This window comes from Ovis canadensis, chromosome 13, assembly GCF_042477335.2.
Source record: "Ovis canadensis isolate MfBH-ARS-UI-01 breed Bighorn chromosome 13, ARS-UI_OviCan_v2, whole genome shotgun sequence".
Classification (NCBI taxonomy): Eukaryota; Metazoa; Chordata; class Mammalia; order Artiodactyla; family Bovidae; genus Ovis; species Ovis canadensis.
Window position 1 is genome coordinate 61,800,127 of NC_091257.1, and position 24,844 is coordinate 61,824,970.

A 24,844-nucleotide genomic window follows, 5' to 3' on the forward strand; every position below is an offset into this window, starting at 1 on the left:
GGAAATCACACAGCTATACATAAAGACTTAGATTTCTTGTGAGATAATGAAATTTTTTATTTATTAAGGGATTTGATGTTTATTCCCATTCTTAAAGTTCTCATTTTAAAGTCAGAAATGCATACTGATCCCAAGTTGTTTTTTTTCCTATGTTTCAGTTTTCTATACTCATTAAAACCATGATATAAAGAGAAATATTTAGAAGGATTATAATCTTAAACCAAACTGGAATAAACTTCCTTAGAGCAGTACATCAGAGACACTGAAGAGGTTAAAAAAAAAAAAGAAAATCTCAAAATTTCACATACACAGGGATAGCAGAACCAATTATCAGGACGAGCATTTGATAAATAGAAGCAATTCTTACAAAGCTGCAGTTCATCCAGCTGAAAAAGAAAAATAACTGTTTAGCCTCCATAAAATAAATGCACGCACAAAACTAGAGAGAGGCACGTAAAGCAGCATTCTCTTTCGTGTTTCCAGTCTTCAACTCTAAGCTTCAAAGCTGAGTTCGCCAATGCCACTCTCTTGTCTGAACCTCCCAAGAGGGCCCAGAGTACACTCGAAAGAAAAGACTGATTCCTCAGGGCGCACTGCATCTGCCCTTGGCTCCCCAGCCTCACCGGTACCTTCCAGTTCAACACACAGATGAAAGGCTATTCCCCCAGAAATGTCTTCTTGAGATGCCCACAGAAAATACCCACTACCAATAAAAGCAGCCCTTACTCTGCCTCATTCTCCATTTTAGTTCTGTTTTCTTTCATATTTTCTGTAACTTTTGTAAAGAAACTAATTTGTCTCTCCTTTTCCTGAGTCTCCTTCCTCAGAACACAGCTGTATGAGCAGGAAGCCAGCATCCTGACCCCTATTTCATTCCTAACACAGCACATAGCACACACTCAATAAACATGTTTAATGAATGGAAAAGTCATATCATAAATGGAATAAAGAAACAAAACTTTTTATATAAATTGAGACACTTTTGCAAAGATAATATGGTTACAGATGAATGTTTTAAATAAGAAAGGCCACCCAAAAAAAAATTTCCTAAATATATATTTCATATATTATTAATTATGAATGCTGATGTTGGGCTGCTTTTTTGCCTGTGTAGTGTAGTAAGAACTCAAATTTGTATCTTTTATTCAAAGAGGGTAACATTTATTGAGTGCCTGCCCAGTGCAACACATTTACATGCAGTCACATTAACTAATTCACTTTAGGGTAGTTAAGGAAAACAATTTCCTCTTGTTCTCACTAGAAGTTACTTAGTAACTAAGTCTAATTCCCAGAATTAGAGTCTCTGAGAACAGTTCTGCCAGAATTCTAGCCTCTCCCCCAGCCCCCGTCTCTCTGTTTGCATTATATACCATGTATGTCAAACATGGAAATATGATTATATTTAAAGAAATGGCAACATTAAAATGTACATATCAGAATGGAATTCTAAAACAGGTTAATGTAGGAAACAGCAAGCATTCAGGTGCTAGGTGTGGACAGTACCTCATGGCAGGTGTCTTTATAGAGCATCCGTGCTATGTCCGCTTGCTCGCTGTCTGCTGCAATTATAAAGACAGGTGTCTATCACCAGTAATCCCAGGACTACCAGGAAGCACAAGACTACCAAAATTCATATAGCCATTTAAATTTTCTTTCAGTTTAACAAAAGTGGACATATACCACGGAAAATAAAAACATGTATTTATAATTCAGGCAGTAAAAGAAAAGTAAGCAGGTAACTTTAATTTTATATTCAACACAACTTAATACTCTCAGTATAGATTGGCCTCTTTCACTACTTTTGAATGAGGGGATATTGAAGGGAAAAAACAAATACTAGAGGTTCTGCTTTTGGCCAGTCAATTCTATAAGCTATATGTAGTTATCTATATTACTAAATATTTTTAAGTTTAAACCCTAACATTATTACTTATAGATTGTTCAGGTATTGTTTTAGTGTAATGTTTTATAAAAGATATTTCTCGACATGCAATGTAAACATATGAATAAAAAAAACTACACAAAAAAAAATATTGAACCTCCATAGAAAATGACTGTGTTGTGGAGAAGCAACTGAGCGTCAGCTTTGAACTCTTCATAACTTCGGTATTTCCCTTCGTTCACTTTCTGCAGAGGGAAAAAAACCAAAATGGCCAATGGTTAATAGTGACAACACTTGCCATCAATTTAACAGTGTTAGAATGTGGGAAACAGCAAGATTTTCCAGAATGGCATTACGACTGCTCCTGTGTCTACTGCTCCTGTGTCCATACTGACAGAATGTTCATAAAAGAAACCCACAACTCCGTCTACACTCAGGGTATGCCAGGATGGTGAAGTGCGGAAGGTCCCATATTCTCAGTCACGTTGTTACTGCAGTGTGAACATCTCATCTGTAACAATGATAAAAGCTGCGGCTAAGTGCTGTACATAATGAAAGCTTTGGTAGTGGGGTTGATGAGACCTAACTACATATGTACCATGTAGGGAATATGCTATGCACAGGCCTGTACTATAATTAACAGGGCTTCTTTGAAAAATAAGAATAATTTTCTCAGCAACTCTCTCAGGGCTCTGGTTTCGAGAACAGTCACTAATATGAAAAGTGAAAGTGAAAGTTGCTCAGTTGTGTCTGACTCTTTGTGACCCTGTAGACTACACAGTCCATGGGATTCTCCAGGCCAGAATACTGGAGTGAGTAGCCGTTCCCTTCTCCAGGGGATCTTCCCAACCCAGGGATCGAACCCAGGTCTCTTGCATTGCAGGTGGATTCTTTACCATCTGAGCCACCAGAGAAGCGCAAACCATTTATGTAAGTCAGGAAAATAAAACTGAAAGAAGAAACAGCTGTTAGCCTCTGTGACAGATTACCACAAAGAAGACAAGGCAATTCTGAATTAGAGCAAGGTGGCTGACATAGTTTTAAAATCAAGTCCTTGCTGGTCCTCTGCGCACCAAGACAGTCGATGGCGTCTGTCTGGCATCGAGGGTCACAGGGCTCTTCCATGAGCACTGATACCCAAACTCCACCCTGAGCGTCTCACAGTCTTTGGTTCAGGGGCGCAAGGTACCACCAGGCTGCCTGCCTGCGCCCAGGTGGGCACACCCACACCCAGCAGTCCTCATGCATCATCACAGCTCGCATTTTGGTCTCCACTGTAAACCTTTGGAAGCATAAAAACCAGGTCTTCCTCCTCTTCATTTCCTTCAGGGTGCTTCTGCTCATGGTCAGCACTTGCTAATAAGACACCCTCAGCCCCGCTACTGAGCTCCCTGAACTGAGGGAGTCAAACTGCAGAATGTGGGGGCACCACGGGGGGAGAGCAGGAGGGACGACCAGGCTCTTCACTGTTTGCAGAGGTTACGCAGTGTAGGGGTAAGAGGTAAAATTAAAATTGCTCGTGTTTATGAACAACCTTCACTTGCCCATTTCTTCCACTAAAATAATACACCTTCAGTTTTTCCAGCTATTAAGCAGATTAAGGAATGAGCAGATGATTTAAAATTACTCCAAGCCTCTTGATGAAAGTGAAAGAGGAGAGAGAAAAAGTTGGCTTAAAGCTTACACTCAGAAAACGAAGATCATGGCATCCGGTCCCATCACTTCACGGGAAATGGATGGGGAAACAATGGAAGCAGTGTCAGACTTTATTTCTTGGGGCTCCAAAATCACTGCAGATGGTGACTGCAGCCATGAAATTAAAAGACGCTTACTCCTTGGAAGAAAAGTTATGACCAACCTAGACAGTATATTCAAAAGCAGAGACATAAGTTTGCCGACTAAGGTCCGTCTAGTCAAGGCTATGGTTTTTCCTGTGGTCATGTATGGATGTGAGAGTTGGACTGTGAAGAAGGCTGAGTGCCGAAGAATTGATGCTTCTGAACTGTGGTGTTGGAGAAGACTCTTGAGAGTCCCTTGGACTGCAAGGAGATCCAACCAGTCCATTCTGAAGGAGATCAACCCTGGGATTTCTTTGGAAGGAAAGATGCTAAAGCTGAAACTCCAGTACTTTGGCCACCTCATGCGAAGAGTTGACTCACTGGAAAAGACTCTGATGCTGGGAGGGATTGGGGGCAGGAGGAGAAGGGGACGACCGAGGATGAGATGGCTGGATGGCATCACGGACTCGATGGACGTGAGTCTGAGTGAACTCCGGGAGTTGGTGATGGACAGGGAGGGCTCGTGTGCTGCAATTCATGGGGTCACAAAGAGCTGGACACGACTGAGTGACTGAACTGAACTGAACTGATGGCCAACCATAAGATTTTAAAACTCAAATGACACATAGGTTCAGAACTGGTATTATCTGCAAATCTAACTGGAAGCACATCAAAATGTTCATTGCATTTGTAATTAAATATTAACAAACCCATTAACAGCCCTCAGCTAAGTAGGTAAAATCAAGAACTTCACTAGAGAAATTAAGTTTTCTAGTTAAAATCTGCTTTGTTCAAGTCCATGTCATTGTTCCCCAAGACCTGAGATCACATCTATGCTCTAATCTTCCCTGGGGAGAAACTCCCAAGTGCTGCCGCTGAGCCCAGGAAGACACAGCTGCATGGTGACTGCATCTGAAACGTTACACTGATCAGGCTGTAATATATTTTTTTTAATCAGCAAGTGTCAAGAATCTACAGGTTGCTTAAAACAAAGACTCTTAAAAGATGACCCCTGCTGAGCACCAGTGGGTGGGCACCCCCCTCACAAGGACAGCTGCGAGGCAGAAGGGGGGCAGGTGCACAGCTAGGGCTGTGCTTGGCGAGCCTTACCTCCTGTATGGCAGGGACATCCACTGCCGAGTGCACCAGCCGCCGGTACATGGGGTGTTTGTTGTCCTTCCCCTTTTTATTAAGGTCAATAGCCTGAAAGGTCATGAGACATGTCAGTTTAAAGGTGGCTAGACAGAGGGGTAAAACATCAATTTCTAAACAACAAGTACTTGAGAACTTAACAAAAGATGTATATGCACTATAATGTGGCATTCCTTAAGGTTTGAGTAGAAAGAACAGTTATTTTGAAAAATTCAGTTTCATTTTAAAGACCTAAGTATCAATGAAAATGTTCTTTCTGATAAATGGAAGTTCAAAATGTAAATGTTTCTAACCTAATGCAGCTAAAGAAATGCATGTGTTGAAAACAAAGACAAAACAAATCTAAGAGCATTTTATGGAACTATTCAGAGCACAAAAGCATGAGACAGCAGTGGTTTCCACCCTTCATACTGTACTACATGTACTTGCTAGTTGTCAGTCAGAACTCTGAAAGAATATACATACTTTGGGCAATTCTAAGAGCCCTCGGAACTTACCCTCTCCTTCATGCGGGAGACGATGAACCTGAGGTACGTGCTCATCTCTTGCTTGTTGGTGTTTTTCTTCTTGACGCTCTGTTGGAAACAGAGAAGGCCAAGATAAAAATCTGATCATTTGTAAGTCTATATTCTTGGTAAAGATGTCTATATATAAAAGATTATAGTATGCAAATATAGATTTTCTTAAATGATGTAATATTTCCAACACATCTTCAAAATTTGCATACCAAAAGTAGCGTTTAATGTAACAATGTAAGAATCAGAAAATATACTGTCCTTAACATAATACCTCAGAGAATTATGCATTTTTCTTTTCTTGATGTTTTAAAATTTCATTTTCAGATGATAAAAAATAATGACAGTAACAATAAAATAACAATAATGATGTAATGCAGAATCACTTATTTTATTTGAAAAACTCAATGGGCTGAAATCCTTTAAGGGATATTTTAAAATAACAATGTTGAACGGTGAATTTCAATATAATTATTCTCTATCAAAAAGTTTATTAAAAGTCTGTCACTTAGGAATTACACTGTGTAATTATCACTGTGTACACTGATGCACACACATCTACATATCTACTTTGAAGTGTTATGGGTCTTTTCAGTGATAACGTCAATTTCCATTAGTCTTGCCTAAAAGCTAATTAGGTTTCTTAATTTCTCTCTCAGAAAACTTAACTTCACATGAATTAAAGAAGGATTTTACCTTTAATGTCACTTCTAGACAGCTGGGAAACAAGGACCAATGTTCCCAACTTCTTAGTTGAGGCTAAGACAACCACGAGACACACTGGACCATAAGCAGACCTCCCTGCAGAGAACAGAGCAGTCTGGCCCACTACTGAATAAACGCTGTAGCTTTTCCAGGCTGCTACATTATGAGTCTCTACCCAGTGACATTATTACTCCCCTAAGAACTTTACACATGGGAAGTCATCTCAATAATGCTAAATACGATGGAAGGAGCAAAGTTTTCTCGTGTAAATGACAAACCTTTGCTATGGCTTAACCAAGTGCTTATACATTCACAGCACGAACGCATCTGAGTCAAAAGTGGAAACCGTCCTCTGAGCTGAGAAGCAGTTTCGCACAGTTCACACCTGGCGCCATCGCCGCCCCTCCCCAGACTCTCTGGGGCGCGGCTGGTGCTCTCCCTGCTCAGCTGTATTCCAAGGCCGTCTGAGTAAACAGCCGTACTGTTTACCGTCTGCAGACTGCAGAACACATTTCTCACCCTGGCTACACTCCAGATACACTGGTGGGCTCCCACCCCGAGCATCTGAACTGGAATTTCCAGGCAAAGGCCTCCACCATTTGTTCACTCATTTCCTGTTAACTCCTCAGGTGGTAATGACAAAGTCGCTCAGTCAGTTCCGACTCTTCATGACCCCATGGACTATACGGTCCATGGGATTCTCCAGGCCAGAATACTGGAGTGGGTAGCCACTCCCTTCTCCAGGGGATCTTCCCAACTCATGGTTCAAATCCAGGTGTCCCACATTGCAGGAGGATTCTTTACCAGCTGAGCCACCAGGGAAGACTGCAGAACACATTTCTCACCCTGGCCACACTCCAGATACACTGGTGGGCTCCCACCCCGAGCATCTGAACTGGAATTTCCAGGCAAAGGCCTGGAAATTGTGGGTTGTGACATGAGGCCAAGACCAAGTGCCAATGGTGTACATGTGGGGTTTAAATTGCAATGATATTTCCTGAACCCCAGGTTGTATAATCTTTGGGAAAAGGGACTTTGATGTAGCTTGTAGATTCTCACTTTAAACAAAATCCCCACATGGGGAGAGGGGAGGAGAGGGTGAGATGTATGGAGAGAGTAACACAGAAACTTACATTACCATATGTAAAATAGACAGCCAATGGGAATTGGCTGTATGTTTCAGGAAACCCCAAAACAGTGGCTCTGTATCAACCTGGAGGGGTGGGATGGGGTGGGAGATGGGAGGGGGGGTTCAGGGGGGAGGGGACATATGTACACTTATGGCTGATTCAGGTTGAGGTTTGACAGGAAACAACAAAATTCTGTAAGGCAATGATCCTTCAATTTAAAAATAAATAAATAAATAAATCCCCTGTAAGCCCCAGGCACACAAACACGTGAAAACTATTAGTTGCTCCCTCCAGTAAGCCAGAGCAAAACAACAGATCTGAAATCGTCAGCTGTTAGCACTGCTGTGGAAACACTCTTGCTGACACGACCATCCCTCCATGCACTGCTTTCTCTATTAAACAACTCCCTGGTCTGTTGGATACAGGGAAGAAATGTTAAGAAGGCCAAGAAACCTTTTTTCTTACCTCTTGGGAAACCTGTATTCCCTTAGAAAGAGAGGAGAATAACAACAAATGCTTCCAGGGAGTTCCCTAGTGGCCTCATGGTTAGGATTCCGGGCTTTCACTGCCATGGCCCGGGTTCCATCCCTGGCTGGGGAACAGATCTTGCAAGCCAAAGACAGACAAACCCAATGCTTCCAACTGCATGCTCTGTCCTGCTCACTCTGAAGTATTTCAGGAGCACTAACACTGCTGATCCCAAACATCACCCGGATCATTAAATCACACATCTGTATATAAGTTCAGGTGTGACAGCAACCTACATCAGATCAGAAGTCTTGTCATACTGATACTACTTGTGGGATCTGTGTTCTTTTAATAGGTAACACAATATTCACGGGAAAACACAGAACCAGCATTGTATGCAGTGCTGAAATATTACTAAATGCTCACTAACATGTGCCAGACTGAGCAGGGTCAGAAGAGTCTCCATTCATGGTCTCCCACTGAATAACTCAAGCTCAACCAGGTAAGGAGTGCCCCTGAGGTCGACGCCCACCACTGTGGGCAGTCTGCATCACTGGAGAGACCGCCAGGGAAGGGGTGCTCACTGCAGCACCCACAACCGGGCTGCCGGGTCTCCAGAGTGGCTGTGTGCTCCACAAGTTCACAGGAATGCATTTCTCTCCTCTCCACACTCTCAACATCAACCGATGAAGGCTTTCACTGTGAGTCAGACCCCAACCCCTTTTGATTTAGAGCCTCAGAAAATAAAGCAGTTCAGTGTTTCTCTATGGGTGAGATTTATGCAGTGCTAGAACCAGAGTGTCTCTACAGGCATACCTCGCTATATTGCCCTTCGCAGACACTGTGCATTTTACAAACTGAAGGTTGTGGCAACCCTGTGTTGAGCAAGCCTGTCAGGGCCCTTTTTCCAACAGCATTTGCTCACTTTGTCACTTAAAGCTTAGATGATGGTTAGCAGTTTTTGTGATAAAGTACTTTTAAATTAAGGTAGTTACCTCTTCTGACATAATGCTACTGCATATTAACAGACTACAGTTCAGTGTAAACACAGCTTTTATGTCCATTGGGAAACCAACAAATGTGTGCAGCTCACTTGATTGTGATATTCTCTCCACTGTTGTGGTCTGGAACCAAACTTGCAGCATCTCCGAGGTATGCCTGTATAAGGGCTTCCCCATAAAGAACCCACCTGCCAATACAGGAGATGTGGGTTTGATCCCTGGGTCGGAAAGATCCCCTGGAAGAGGAAATGGAAACCCAATCTACTATTCCTTCCTGGAGAATCTCATGGACAGAGGAGCATGGTGGGGTGGGGGTGGGGTGGCTATAGTCCAGGGGTCGCAAGAGTCAGATACAACCTAGCAACTAAACCACCACATGCCTGTACATCCTTACCAGCTTGCTCTTCCTTTGAAACAAAATTCTGAACTTTTTCAAACAGTAGGGAAAACCCTATTTCACTTGGCTTAAGTTTAGGTAACTGTGCATTATTATATTGTTCCTGTAATTCCTTTGCTTAAATAAAGGTCTATTTTCAGTTACTATTTCCTTTCCAAAGAGAATCTACAAAATAGGTGGATATTACATGCTCTCAGAATGCTTTTACTTTGGTTTCACCTGTTTAAACATTTTCAGATTAACTGCTAATTACGATAACCAAGTGCAGCAACATTTCTTTTAGGGAAGACTCCAAATGTATAGAATTCAGGTCGAGGGCCTTAATTTAAAAAACTAAATGATAATTTAGAGGACAAAAATCTAATTGTTGTATCGTGTTTAAATTTGCTTAGGTAAGGTGCTAGAGTGTCTCTCCTCTCCAGTGTGCAATCAAAGTGGTAGCACACGCTTGCAAGAGTGACTATTCCAGCAAAAAAAATGAAACGTGACCCATGCCCACCCTTCACAGCTCCAACTCTGGTAAAATATTACCACCTCAGAAAGTCTGTTCCTGTTTTATAAAGTGCTGCCTAGATTCAGGCATCCCACTCGAGTGCTCACCACCTCTGGCTGTGCATTAGAACTGCCTGGCAAAGCCTTGAAAAATGGCCTGCATCCATTTATACACAGTTCTGGGCCAAGCCTGACTTAGATCTGATGGAAACTGACGAGAGTGGTGTCCGTCTGGTGTGGGCGGCACTCAGTGTTACGTCAGTGGGACTTGGGTCCACAGCTTTGTGTGTGTCTATCTCTCAAGTGACACATGCAAGACTTGTGCAAATCACTGTGCTGTAAATTCTACCCCCAAGGGAAAGTGTTACCCCGAGCTGCTGTCACTAGTTTACAGGGAGCCTGGGCACCGGCAGTCCCCAGAGCACAGGTGCTTCTCACGGGCGGTCCTAACTGAGCGCCACTGCGAGCTCCACGCGGGAGGCCGCTCCGCACAGGCGCAGGCGGCGGCCACCCAACCCCTGCTGCTGCCCCAAAGGAGCCGAGAGGCAGGGCCGCCAAGCTGCACCTAGAGCTTCTCTGTCCACTGGCTCACAGCGGCAGAAAGGCATCTTTCTGACATTTTAACTATTTCTTGGTTCTTCTCACTTTACATATTGGAAGCTTCACTGACTCTTGCTGTATAGGAGTCAATAAAAGAAGCTTCATATCAAAAGAGGATCATTTTGCTGCAAGCCTCTATGTTAACTCTATGTTAACTTGTTTAATGTTTTACTTGCTGCTCAATACATCTTTTCTGGAGACAAATACGGGATTCTACTGAAGATGCAGGGCAATGACACTGGTTGACTGGTTGGCAGGTGAAGAGCCACCAGGACCTCATGCAGCTCCTGGTGTATTCAGGAGCTGGGGGTCCACTTCCCACACATGCAGCTGAGGAGCTTGTGCCAAGAAGGCAGGCAACTAAAAGAGAAGACCAGAACATGTGCACAGCCTCTTACAACAATCTGTAGGCACAGAACATTTCTCATGTTTTCACATTTGCTAAATTCTTTGGCTTACTTTGTAACACTTTCTGGTTATAATTTAAAGATTTAGTATTTCACAAAAGACATCAATAGCACACACAGTTCTGTCCAGGGCTGCACCCTAAGACTTCTGAAGAATTCTTAGGTAACGTGCTGTGAGCTGGCTTCCATGATATTCACACCAGAGTCAGTGCCTATTGGCCAAACCAGAACATTGATATGCCTTGAGAAAAAGCCACTATAACGGAAATTAAAGGAGTAGCTTCTAGGGTAAACACAATCCTGTCTGTAACACAACTAAGCAGACAGCTCTTGACAAAAGGGGAGAAAAACAAAAAATAATGCTGCATGAAACCTGCAGATTATCTCAGATCCAATTTTTTTCTGAGGCTTTGAAGAACCACACCTATCCTCCACCAGCAGACCTCAGGACTCTTCATAAAGGGGCAGCTCAGGATCCATCAGAGTGAAGTCCAGGATGTTTTGGTAACTGCTCTTACCACCCAACTTCGGTCAATATCTACAGATAACAAAGAGTGGAACTTTTTATTACACACCCAAAGCTGCTGCAGCCATCATTAGAAGACAGCAACCTGTGGCTGAAGCTGTCACAAAGGGGGCAACACACCCACTAACCTAAGATGGGCATAGGTGCATACCATTTCCCTGAGGGGCTGTGTCCCTAGAAGGGAAAAATAACAGAAAATCTTGAGTATCTTCTTAAGAATTCTTAAGCCAGTTACAGTAACTGCTGGATTATAGCAAATCAGATGCACCAGGTATATCACAGACCAAAGCACAAGTGGAATAATTCAGCCAAACTCAGTGCCTTACAGTGTTTTTGGCTGGAAGAGGGCAGGAACAAGTTTTGGTCCTGTCAAGGTTCATCCATAGCTGATTATTGATAACAATGCCCAAGCACCATTATTTGAAGGAACATTTAGGACTGAATGGTCTGGAGCTTCCAGTGTGCCCTAGAAATACAGTACTTCAAGAGCAGAAACCTACTTTAGCAGAGAATTAACGTCTGTGAATACCACTTCTGAATACCAAGTATCCGAGAGAGAGAAAGAGAGAGAAGTGTAAAATCAGAAATCCACGCATCTTCTTCTTAGATACACATTTGTGCTGTGCACCTCACAAAACCCAAGCTTCCAAGTCTGTTACCAACAAGGGCTTCCCAAGACCCAGAATGTTCTTCCCATAGCAAGCTGGACCAGAGGCAGGAAAGTTTCTGTCAGGGCCTCATGGTGACTATTTTAGGCTTTGCAGACATTCAGTTGCTGGCTGTCTTGACCACTCAGCCCTGCCACTGTGGTGAGAAAACAGCTATAAATAATGTATGCCTTCCATGAGCAGGACTGTGTTCCAAGAAAGCGTGTGGATACTGAAATTTTCATTTCTTATAATTTTCACAAGTCACAAAATATTATTTCTCTTTTGACTCCTTCCCCCACCATTTAAACATATAAAACCCACTGGCATGAGCAGTACAGCCTGATGTGCCCGTGGGCCGTGGTCTGCCAACCTCTGGGCTGTAAGCTTTGTGACAGCAGGCCCATGATGGTCTAGTCCAGCACTCTTTGGCGCATCCGGGGTCTTGTACAGTATACATCACGTAGTAAATACTCAATAAATACTAGCTGAACTGAACTAACGGCCATCATTACTGACCAACCTCACTGCCTATGAGAAAAACATTTCACATAATTGAATTCAACAATACAAGATATCCTTCCAAATTCTTACTCACATCCTGACCACTATAAACCACTATGTTAACTTGTGCTGTGCTCCCCATTTCACTGTCACCTGAATACAGCTGAGGGCCCCTAACAACCAGAGGCTCGCCTCACATGAGGTACCTGTGGGCAGGCTGACTCCTGCGCCTCCACCCAGGACATGTCCTAACAAGCGCGTCCAGGGACTCTGCTACCACGGTCTCTGGAGCTCACTGGAGAAACACTACTCTGCATGTAAATTACCTCCAGTGTTTGAGGAATTAAGATGTTCCAAGCTCTCCTCTATAACCATCTGTAATAAATGAATCACAACGGCTTTTAACCGCACATAAATTGCCTCTTACAGTATTCTCTGTAACCACCTGTAATGCTGGAATATAAAAGAATCAAAGAACTTATAAGAAACCCACTATTTAAGACTAACGGTAGAGCTGGTCTGGTGGGAGTGGCCCCAAGCCCTGCCATTTCTCCTCTGTAGCACTGTGCCCAGCAGCCCATCAGTGACAATCACTTTCTAGGACAGTTTTCTAAAAACACACCTATGTTCAGTTTTGCTCACCTCCAGCACAAACACACAGAAACTAACTCTCCATTGTAAGGACAGAAGAGTGGAACCCACACCCACCATCGGCACCAGGACAAGAACTTGGCTAAACGCCTGCGCATTCAGAGTACATGACCCCCTATAGCTCCATCCTATGTCTCCCACGATCAGGCCAGCAACAATCATTTGCACTTGAGTTTCTGGCAAGTTTTTTGGGGTTTTCTTCTTTAAACTTAAGTTAAAGGAACTTTAAGTATAAAAACCTCCCCTTGGCTGTCACCAATCTGCCTTCTTATTCACAGGTAAGAGCTGAATGTGGAGGATCATTCAAAACTTAAGTTAAAGGAACTTTAAGTATAAAAGCCTCCCCTCGGCTGTCACCAATCTGCCTTCTTGTTCACAGGTAAGAGCTGAATGTGGAGGATCATTCAAACCACAAAGGCAGTCTTGAGGTGGATTCTCGGAGTGCGCTGGCAAACGTGACTGTGCTCTCAGGCACTCTGCTTCGTGAGAAGCTGTTCCTATAGAATCACTAATGCACCGGTTTCCAGACTTGTTCACACAGACTTACAGAACAGCACTGGATGCTACTTCAGTTGTGTCTATATTTATTAATTTTTACAAAGTCGGCTCTTTGCTCTCTGACTGAGGTTGGGAGCTTTTGGCTAGATTCACATGATATAATCAGCTTTGCATCACCCAGTCTAGGGTGATTTACTAGCTATTAAAGTACAGTCTCAAATTAATTCCACAAGCCATACAACTGACTGTACTGTGAACATGTGGTATTCCTATATACACTACACCCACACAAAAACTGCTAGAACACTAGATCTACCGAGATGGCTGCTATGTTATTTCTACTGTGTCAGGAGTTTAATTGTTCAGGATTAAGTGTACTTTTGGGGGTGACTGTCAGCTCTTCTGCATGACGTTACAGGGATTTAGGAAGACGAAAGGGACATTCAGGAAAAGTTTACAGAACACAGGCTGTGTCTACTTGTTCCTTCCCTCATCTGTCAACACTGGTCTGTAAATAAAGAACAAGATTCAAAGGCACAGGGAGGATGGATTCCTCACGTAGTTAAGTCTCTCCTGCCTCTTCTGAGAACAACTCACACAACTTTGTTTCGGAATCACAGAATGTGTATCACACAGTCTCTGCTCAATGAAGCTGACAACCAGCCAACAATACTACTACCTGCCCACCCCCTACTCCTTCCCCTCCTGCTTCAACACCTGCAGAGACAATAAAAGGAAATTGTGTGCACTTTGTACATATTTTCAGTACATCAATGCTACAAACACTAAACAAGCCTTCTATTTATCTAGATTAAGTTGTAACCATCTTGATGTAGGAACCAGCCCAAGTAATTACCTCTTTAGTCCCCTACAGCTAAAAATAAAAGATAAAATTCACCTAAGATTCTAAAAAAGCCACTAAAATGATGTATCACCAAGACAAAATGCACCCCAAACAATTCACACTGGCATCCAACCCTTTCTGACTATGTAACTTGTTAATTTAGTGTGACAAGGCAATGTGGGGATACATGGATTTTTCCTTTCTTGCTTGGTCCAGGTAGTTTCATAAAGAGATTATATAACAATACATAAGGGTTTTACAATTTCATATCCTAGATCCAATTTTAAAATTCCTTTACTTTTTCCTCTAGTAAGCCTAGACTGAATAGCAAAACTGCCTTATAAAGTAATTGGTTCAGACACAGACCTTTTTAAAAATTAATTTTCTACCTTTTTGAGTATAGAAATACAATCCAATTGTCTTAAAAAAATGTAAAAAAAAACTGATTAATGTTCATTTGTAACTTTTAATACTATGACTGTCTACAACATAATTTTTTTAAAAAAGTGTTTCTCCTATTTTATCTAAACATGAAATCTCCACTCCAGAATTGATAATATATATCTTATTAAAGGTAAAGGTACTTACTTTCAGGGTGAAAATATTAATAAATTTCCCACATTAAGAAAGGAAGACTAAGCAGAAAGCAAGAACATTACAGTTCTGCAGTAGTTACATAAAGCATATATGTTTCAAAATATTTTCTTTTAGCATTCTGTCCTGTTTCATTCTGAATACATTAAATGAGAATTCTCCTTAATTTTGAAATTTAAAAAACTATACTGCTTACATACCCAAAAGAATGAAAAATTAATTCAGAAGTAAAGTTTTATCTCCAGTTTCAAGAAACAGCTTTCATCATGAATCTCAGTACAAATGACTCAAATATAATTTACCCAGAGCTGAGTTAACATTGACCAGTCAGTATGTACCCATGGTGATGTCCTAACAGAGACTTACTCTTGGTTTAGTTTTAGCAAACCAGTTAAATTCCTTCATTTTCAGTAGCTGTTTAATGATTATACTGTACCTCATGTGAAAAAAATATACAGTACCTGGGGCTTAACACCAACTTTAAGTTAACTTTAAATGCTCTCTGTAGACTTCTTTCTGTATATCTATTAAGTTTCCTGTAAACAGACCTATTTGTTCTCAATTTTAAAGAGAAGCTGCAGCAGTAGGTAGACTGCAGGGATCATTTCTACTAGTCCCTCCCCTCTTTGCATCCTCTTAGATGCCGAGGAGTCAGGGATCAGAAAACCAGGAGCTGCAAACCTGGGAGAGCTTCTCAGATTAGATGTAGAACCAAAGTGTTCTTAAATAAGTAAAATTTTCCCATATGCATTCATTTTCTTCTCTGCATTTTCTAGTGTTTCTGTATTTTGTTAACAGGCTAAGTTAATTCTCCATACTCTTTGTATATTAACGCAAATCTTAAAATTTGTGACCCTAAACAGGGGAAAATACCATATGAAACATTTGTAGGCAGATGAAAATTTTATAAAAGTTTGTAAAGATATACTGGGATAATACATCCCTTATCCAATTCCCTGAATGGCACTTTTTCTTTTGTAAATTAGGTTGCATAGATAGGTCACGATAAGTGTGTCATAAAAGGGATGAAAAGTGAACCAAAGATATTGAGGGTATAAACAGTAACACAATATTTTTATGCTATAATGAGACAAAACTACAATGCATAAAGTAAACAAGCTACAAGCGTATACAGTACAACACAGGAAACAGAGCCAATATTTATAATAACTAAACGAAATATAATCTCTAGAAATTATGAATCACTATGTTGCACACCTAAACTCTACAGTACTGTCCATCGACTATACCTCAATAATAAAAATGTCCCAACTTAAAAACAAACAAAAACAAACTTTGGATAGATTTCACTGGAGCAGCATAGAGGACCAAACGTGGAAGAGGAGGTGGGACGCTCACCGCAGCCCATCCCTCTAGTGAGGAGAGGAGACGCCCCCATGGCCACCCCCTCTGGTGCTTCCCACCTGCTCACAGTTCAGAGCTCTACACTCTGCTCCCTAGTGACAGATTTTAGTCCAAACATAAAATTTTCATTTATTTGAATCTGAAAGGAGCAGAAGCATGAATCTGCAACTCCCCAAAGTTATAAAGAAATTCATTTATATAAGGAACACTGACATATTAAAAGAGGATGTGGGAAACAGGGGCCTATTTTCAAAATACTACTGTATCAGGATCATTAACCTGGAAAGTGCCAACTATTTTGCTGTTCTTTTCCCCTGCATTTCGTATTCTGATTTTTAGGAACACACAGCACTATCAAGTATTCCAGCCATCAGTCTGTGCACTGCACATCACGGAACACACACCGTAACTGGCACAGCACGATGCAGGGCTTGCCCATGACCTGCTATGGAGCAGAGGGCAGCAAGGCAGAATCTGCTCTATATCCTTCCTCTAGAGCTCCTTCAAGGCAGAACTGTGGCATCACGGGGAGAACAAAAGCCAGGCCACTCATGTTTCTCTTGCAGTAGTTACCACAGGCATTCAGATTTGCATTTATAACACTGCATTGCCTAGTATAGTAAAAAGCCGTAAGTCACACTGCCAAACTGAAAACCAGTGCCTGGGTCTCCGTACCACATTCAAGCACTCACGAGACATGCCAGTGGCTCCCACTGGACAGCACAGGGAGAACATTCCATGCCCACAGAAAGTTACTGCTACCAGTAACTATGACCTAAAAGGCAACGTGGTGCCAATCTAGAGAGTGGTTTTAGGGTTTCCTATAAGACGTCACCTCGCCCATGCATTAAAAAACCCAAGCAGATATCATTCAAAAGTATGAGTACCAGTAGGGCTGGAGACCAGCAAGTGTACAGTGCATGTGCACACACACAAAACATACACATGCACACACACATGCACACACACAACTCAGACATTCACACACACAGGCACATTCCCCCGCAGACATCTACTGCAGACACGTATGCGTTCAGGCACACACACACAGGCCTGCCTTCTGCAACTACAGCGTCGAGCAGCAAATGGCTGTAACTTTGAAGCTGTGCAAATGAGAATGAAGGGACATTAAAGTGAGATATCCCTCTGGAGCCTGTCACTGGTAGCAAAAAGCTGGAAAATAATTTCAGTGTTGGTATAAATGGGTTTGATCTTCTGACAAACAACTTGGTAATTTTTATCACAGACTGAAATGTGCCTATCTTCAAGAATTCTGTTTCAGTGAATTTAACTTGTAAAGGCAATCAAACAGACCTGCATAGACATGTATAACTTAATTCTTTTTTTAGAAAAGTAAAATCGACATTTTGTTTTAAAGATACAACCTTTAAGCAAATAAAATTTTTAAAACAATTTTCATTTAGAAGTTAATGGTTTCTCTTTTTTCCTGAAAATAATAAAATTCAATATTACTTAAAATTCAAATAACATCTAACAAAATATAAACTTCATTTTCATACAGAAATAATGATGAGAAGAGTGCTCTTCCAGATGGAATGGGTCATGACCTTGGAACGGAGGTGCTGGAGTCCCCACCATCCCTCTGCCCCGGACAGGTGAGTTTCAGTCGCTGTTGCTGGTCAGACAGCACAGGAGACAGCGCCCCAGACAGCACATGGACACAACGTATATGCATCAATGGAAACCTTTCACATCGCAGAAAAAAGGTGTCTGGGTCACTGCTGAGTAGAAGCAAGCCAGCTGCCATCAGCAGTGTACCTAATCCATGGGTCCACCCAGTTACACAGATGGAGTGTGCACTCACAGAGGTCTGTGAGCACATTCACAAAGATGGAGTGTGCACACACACAGGTCTGTGAGCACTTCCACACAGGTAGAGTGTGCATACATACACAGGTCTGTGAGCACACTCACCTGTGATGTGGTAGCACTGCTGAGATTGTTCTTCTTCTTTATCCCCTATAATTTTGAATTTTTAAAAACTTTTTAAAAAGGAATTTAAAACTTTTTTCCAATTAATAGGAATGCTTGGTATCACAAGTGTGAAACTGGATATAAGTTGAATTTTTTCAAAGCAAAATGCTAACCTGATATTCAAAGGTACATTACAATAACTATCTATTGTATTTGTAAAGGAATAGATTAACTGTTGTTTAGAAAGGCAGATATTTCAAAGAAATATCCTCAGGGTTCTGAGATTCTTGAGATTATTATGAAAATTGAAAAAACTATTTTAAACTGAGAAAAATTCCCATCATTGCCTTCTTAAAATATTTTGGAATTTGTCAGACATATGAGATAAAAGTTGTTCAACAAGCTGAAGTGAATCTGCTAACACAGCTGACAGCTGGTTGAGAAATAATATATTCAATGCTGTAAGGGGCAGAGGTTACATAAAACAAAAGTCTTCTGACCAGTATAAAGTATTAAAAATATTTTTATCTTCAAATTTAGACGCAGTGACTGGCTTCCATCCACTACTTTTACCTGTACTGAAATTTGGCCCTGGTATTTTATCTTAAAAATTCCTCATTAGTAAATCTAATTACTATACATTCTTTCTAGACTTTAATTAAAAATGAAAATAGAGGCTGACATGGAACCATAATTTTTAAGTTTCAGTCTATAGCCTTGGTTCTCTTAGTTCAAGAAAATTTAAATCTGGTCCATCACTCTCAAGTTAGATTATTAAAAAACTGCTTTACTTGAAGTCTTGACATACTGTTTAAACAAATATATCAAGCCAATACCAATCAAAAATGATATTTTAAATTGCATTAGAATCTCAAGTTTATTATTATCCCTTTTCTCGGGAAAGAAACTGTTAGTACTTTTCTTTTTCCTGAACATAACAATTTAAAAAATAGAACAGATCTAACATAGATCTAACTATTTCTTTGGAATTTTTAAAGCTCAAGCTAAACTCACCAACCCCAACAAAAACACAGGCTTTTTGAGTCTAAGCAAAGAGCTGCTCGGTCTGTGAAAGGAATCTGAGTTCCAGTGTTTTACTGACTCATAGCATCATTTCAGTAAGCATAATTACATCACAGTGTGAGAATATCTAGGCTGACAGAGACAAAAAAACCAAAGGGAAGAACACAAAGGCAGGATGGGATTGGCTAAACTCCCCTTCGGCTATCATGTTTCTGTGAGCCAGCAACCCACTGAAGCTTAAAGTTTTCATCTTATCAGTAAACAGCAGAGCAAACATGTAGAAGGTGGAATCTGACAACTTGATAGTGAATTCTGACAGGAAAAGCATTACACATTCTCTTCAAAAGTTTAAGTGTTAAACTTCAACTCTTAATGTAAGGAATATAAAATACCTACCATAAAGTTTAACCCATCCTCAAAACTCCCAGTGTTTTTACTTGAATTCTTTACTATGAGATAGGAGCTAATTATCAGATATTACAAAGTAAAGACTCAGGAGTGTCCAGAACTGTACTTCCTAAGTCCCTGAGCCTCTATGTTTTGATCAGTGTCCTCACCTCTTTTATATTTTTACTACCTTAATACTTTTGTTCTTCAGATGTAATTAATTCTTTACTTCCTCTAGTGTAAAGTGTTAGTGAAAACTATTTACTTGTAAAACACAAATCCATGAGAGTAAATTGTGGGACACTGGTACAGCTCCATACTGATTTACTGTAGCCTTCAAATTCTTGCAGGCCTCTAGAGAAGGCCCACACCCTGAGGCTTGATACTGATCTGTTCAGACCTAAAGGTTTATCACTAATTATCTAGCGTTTAGGCATCTGATTACATGTCATCATAACACATGTATTTAAAATGCTATACCAACAGTCTTCTGTCTGCCTACTAAACAAGTACAGTAGGGCTGCTAAGAAACATACTCAGGTAACACAAAGCCACAGTCACTAAAAGACGACTAGAAGGGACATTGCAGTTTGCTCATCATGCTGGCAAATGAACCAGATGATCTTTGGCTGGCATCAAAGAGGAGATAAACACATAACTTTTTTGAAGAAGAAATGAATATTTAAGTTATACAAGTACTATAAAACATGTTCACAAACAGAACCCATGAGTAATCTCGGCAATTTGCATGATTCCGAGTATATTAACAATAGTTAAGTACAAAACAATACAAGTTCCAATCAAATAATTCCTGACTGATCACCATCAAGGCCATACATCACGTGGTACCTAGGCATCGCGATTACTCACACATACACACACACACCACATCGGCAGCCAACAAGCACAATCATGTACACTTTTCAACAGGGAAATAATATGAATGAAAATAATCGTGGGAAGTACCTATTTTACCTACCAGACTATTTCACTTTGGAGAATTCTTGATATACAACTGTCCCATCCCTCCACCCTCCAAAGAAAAGAAATAAACCCATGACATGACAAAAAAATAAAGGCAACATTACATGGATATAAAATGGAAAGTAGATACAGAACTTTTCTGACAATGTGCCTTTTGCTACCTGTGTTTTCTGAGCAGCCAAGAGGACTGACTGAACAGACCTTGGTATGGGACAGTGGTTCTTGATTCCCAAAGCCTGTCCATTAAAGGAGTCACACAATTCAGAGGGAATTGTAAAAAGAAGAGAGTATATTTTTACATGATTCAAACTTTCTAAAATCCATACCCTGAGTATGTGTTCTGCGATATTCATTTATGAGTGTTCTATGTTCATTAACCATCATTTCAGTAGATAACCCCCACCCTCCAGTACTTTATCCATTAACCTGGCAAGACCACCTGGGATATCTTTGTGCAGCTATTATCAATGAATTCCAACCCTCTGACCAGCACATTAAAGCTCATAGGTACTCACCCTGCAAACTGGGCACTGCCAGTGACTACTGCTGTCTCTAAGCCTGTACTCATCAGACAAACACTTGGAATGATACACACGAAAACACAGGTCACATATCAACACCTCTCCAGGCAAATGGCATTCAAAACAATACCAGTCATGATTTTCTGTTTCCCAGTCCTACAAAAAATACAAAATAATTTCGTATGACATTTTGTCAATATCTGCAATGACTAAGAACAAAATTGAAACTAAAGTCCATCAGAAGTTAGGCATTATAAACAATTTTAAACATTTACTGTGTTAAAACAAGAGGGAAAAAATACCTAGAAATTTGCTTCTTTCAATTTTCAATTCTCTCCTAAACATATTTATTTTCAGAAATATCTTAAGGTGATCTGATAACAAAACCAGTCCAAAATGAAGTAAGCCCAAAGCCAATAGAACTTCTAACATTATCTTTCAGTTTTTATAGAATCTATGGGATAATTTCTTCAGTAAATGGAATACCCCAAAGCAACATCTATAACTTAGTATTTCAAATAAACAAACCTCTGTTTTGTCCTGATTTTCTTTAAAGAAATATACTAAGTACTTAGCATACTTTGGAAACGGAGAGAATAGTAATAAATGGTGATGCTCACTATTCTTATCTTCTCATCCATGGTATTGGATGCTTTATTGAAAATAATCATTAATCAGAATGTCCATGTTCTGATAGGTTGTCAAATTTTCAGGGTCTGTTGAATTTGGAAAAATAAATTGAAAATGTGAAAACTAAAGGTTTAATCACATTCTCCAAAGGACATTACCACCAAAAAAAAAAAAAAAGGAAGCTGGCTTATTTTCTTATTGGGACTATTCCTGGAAATAAAAGACCATAACAGGTGTTCAACATTTTCTTTGTTACACTTTTTTTTCTGTACAGCCAGTACCATTTAAACACAAACAGGAGACCAGTGTAACTTCCCTTAATTTGGAATTCATTCTTCATAAATATCACTCTTAGCATATATCAAAAAACACCCCCATTAAGAGTGATGGATTAATTCTCAACCTTCTCTTGCAGATGTGGTAGTTGAATGAATAAGGGTTAAACCCACAGTTAGTATTATCAAGGCCATTTCCAATGAGGATCTTGAAATTCTAAACTTGGGCTCTGGCACCATTTTTCTTTTTATAAATCACTGTCTACACTCTGCTTCTGAGAGTGAACAGCATTCTTATCCCCTCTTAGGTCAATAACTCCTGCAATAAATGGCTATGATAGAGCACTTGTTCAGTCAGCACTGACTCTGGAACCGAGGGTTCAAATGCAGTGGTGCTCAACCATATGAGAAGGCTATGTCTCTCTCCTTCAAAATGGAACATGAGCAGCTCATGTTCTGAAACTTCACACCTTCCAATCTACATTCAGAGACACAGCTAAAGTATATTAGTAAGTTCTGCAGAAATGTAAACTCTTTTGCTTGCTTTTTAGTAAGAAATTGGCAATCTGTAGCAACCAAAGTAATAAAGAAAAAAAGTACAACCATTTTCAGTTGTTTGCGGCAGATGTGTAGACTCTGCTCACTCAGTAAGGGAGGAATAATTCCAGTCAGACTGTTTAAAAGACCATAAAGTACTGATTTGACATAAAAGCCTCATCTGTGCATGGTAGAAAAAAGCTCCCCAACAAAGTCTGACATAGCGGTGCCACAGTATACTGTGATGCTCAGCTGTACTAAAGTAACAATCTTTGGTGTAACAATCTTTGGTGTATCTCTTTCACGCAGCTCATAAGGAAGCTGTGTTTTAGCTATTTCAATGTTTGCACCAAAAATCATCGATAATTTAGGTTCCAATGGAGATAAGATGGCTTTTTAAAATTTACTCTCCCCAAATTTAAAACCAAATATTTCAGAATATTTTCCTTGTAACTGTTCAGAGACATCTTAAAAGGATTTTGGTGGCTTATATATACTCATTAACAAAAGAAACCGCCATTCTTCATCATTTGAGATTTTTTTTTTACACATCAATTCATCTCCATGTGATTCTCAACATGGCAATTACTAGGTTAACTAAGAAGAGGAAGTCAGAGAACACAATGCTGGTGGACCACTCTGGCCTCCTCCTGTCACCTCCTACCTTCGCCTAACCCTACCTTATCCCATCCACCCAAGAAACAAGGATGAAAACGGATCTTTCTTCAATGGGGTGTTTAATTCTTGACCTAGTTTTTCATAAAAATTATAAAAGGGAAATTATAGTTCAAATGAAGTAGAGAAACATTTGGATAAACGTCTGTATAATGGCATCAACTAACTTTGTTTCTGATATAAAAGAGAGCATGAGCTGGGAATGAATGCGTTGTTTACTCTTTCAATCACTGCAATAGCTGTTTAAATATACAGAACATGCAAAGTCAAGGTCAAAAGTGTCCTTACTCTGAATCCAGGAAACATTTTTCTGAGGTATAAATGATATGTTTATTATAGGTAAGAGTTGCATATGGTTTGTCTTGCAGTAAACATAATTCATTTATGTAGTGATTTTGACTAATATTCAATAGTGTATGCCAAAACACTAAGCTTGCATTTTCACTGAATTTCACCAGAAGTCAGTAACTATTCAACATTCAGCCTGATCAACATAATATCTGAAATGCTACTTTAATACAAGAAAGTTTAAAAAAAGAGCAAACCTATGAGCACAAAATCCAAAACTAGAAGCAATGTAAAGCGTATGGTTTAAATGAACACAATTCTAGCAAGAATTAACTAAGCTGGCCTAAAGAAAGAGAAATTGAATTTTTTAAAAAAGCAGAATTAAAATAAAATAATATAGTGCAAAATCGGTTCACCTTGGCTGGGGTTGCTGTCCTGAAGAAAGGCTGCATGCTGTAGGCCTTTCAAAATAAAAACAAAATAATCTTGGTCTCTCTCCTATAGCTTTGCTCAATATCAGGCAATATACAGAGCTAAAGGGGTTTGGTACACAGTCAAACTGTTTATTAGTTGCTATACATAGTATTTGGCAGATGATATCAACTGGTAATCTATCACTGTAGTAATCATTAATGAAACGACAGTAGCATGCAAACTCAAGAATTATTACTAGTTTAAGAGTAAACTTTTTTCACTAACACAAACACTACAAAATGAACACAGAGAAAATCTATAGGAATTCATGTTCCATGAAACCTATAAAGATGACAGAAAAACATTTTACTAACAAATTCAGTGTCATTTAAATCTGTGCATGATCACAAATCTATGTCTTACTGATCCCAGACTGGTTCACACTGGTTTTTTTAATTGGGAGCTGCAGTTATTGTTGTTCAGCTGCTAAGTTGTGTCCGACTCTTCGCAACCCCATGAACTACAGCACACCAGGCTTCCCCTGTCCTTCACCATCTCCCTGACATCTGACAACCAGTGAAGGTTTACAAGTTCAACGAGAACCAGCAGTGGGACAACCAAGGCCCCAGGCATGTCATCCTGCTATGTGGAGTGGCTGAAGGGCATGTCCCAGCTACTCAGGGACTGACAAAACGTGGTCCACTAGAGAAGGGAATGGCAGACTACTTCAGTATTCTTGCCTTCAGAACCCCATGAACAGTATGAAAAGGCCAAAAATAAGACAAAAACCTGTCGAGTGATGAATGCAAATGTGGTTAACTCGGTACTTCACCATGGTGTGAGGTTTATACAGGTTGTCTTCAGGAATGAGTAGAAAACATGCGACCATCAAGAGGCAGCCTGCTGATCTACGGCTCTGTCACCACTTACAGCATTTGGTTAAGACTCTGGAGCTAGACTAGCACAAATCTCAGCTTACGGGGCTTTTGCGAGGATCAAACAAGTTACTATGCTTAGTA

At 40.3% G+C, this 24,844-nt stretch overlaps 1 protein-coding gene across 50 annotated transcripts in view; it reads right to left on the reverse strand.

The window, feature by feature from the left end:
• The window catches only part of ZMYND11 (zinc finger MYND-type containing 11), a 73,308-nt gene that overhangs the window by 8,353 nt on the left and 40,111 nt on the right, over window positions 1–24,844 (reverse strand). For 8 of the 50 annotated variants that reach the window (XM_069547975.1, XM_069547976.1, XM_069547974.1 and 5 more), the window contains 6 exons: window positions 21,001–21,162; window positions 5,310–5,387; window positions 4,771–4,863; window positions 2,040–2,127; window positions 1,504–1,559; window positions 309–386 (listed from right to left, as the gene is read on the reverse strand). In XM_069547975.1, coding sequence (XP_069404076.1) covers window positions 309–386; window positions 1,504–1,559; window positions 2,040–2,127; window positions 4,771–4,863; window positions 5,310–5,387; window positions 21,001–21,162 — 555 coding nt within the window. Of the gene's footprint in view, window positions 1–308; window positions 387–1,503; window positions 1,560–2,039; window positions 2,128–4,770; window positions 4,864–5,309; window positions 5,388–21,000; window positions 21,163–21,626; window positions 21,723–23,827; window positions 23,873–24,844 lie in introns of all 50 variants that reach the window. The other 42 variants (XM_069547964.1, XM_069547967.1, XM_069547963.1 and 39 more) reach the window with 8 other exon arrangements.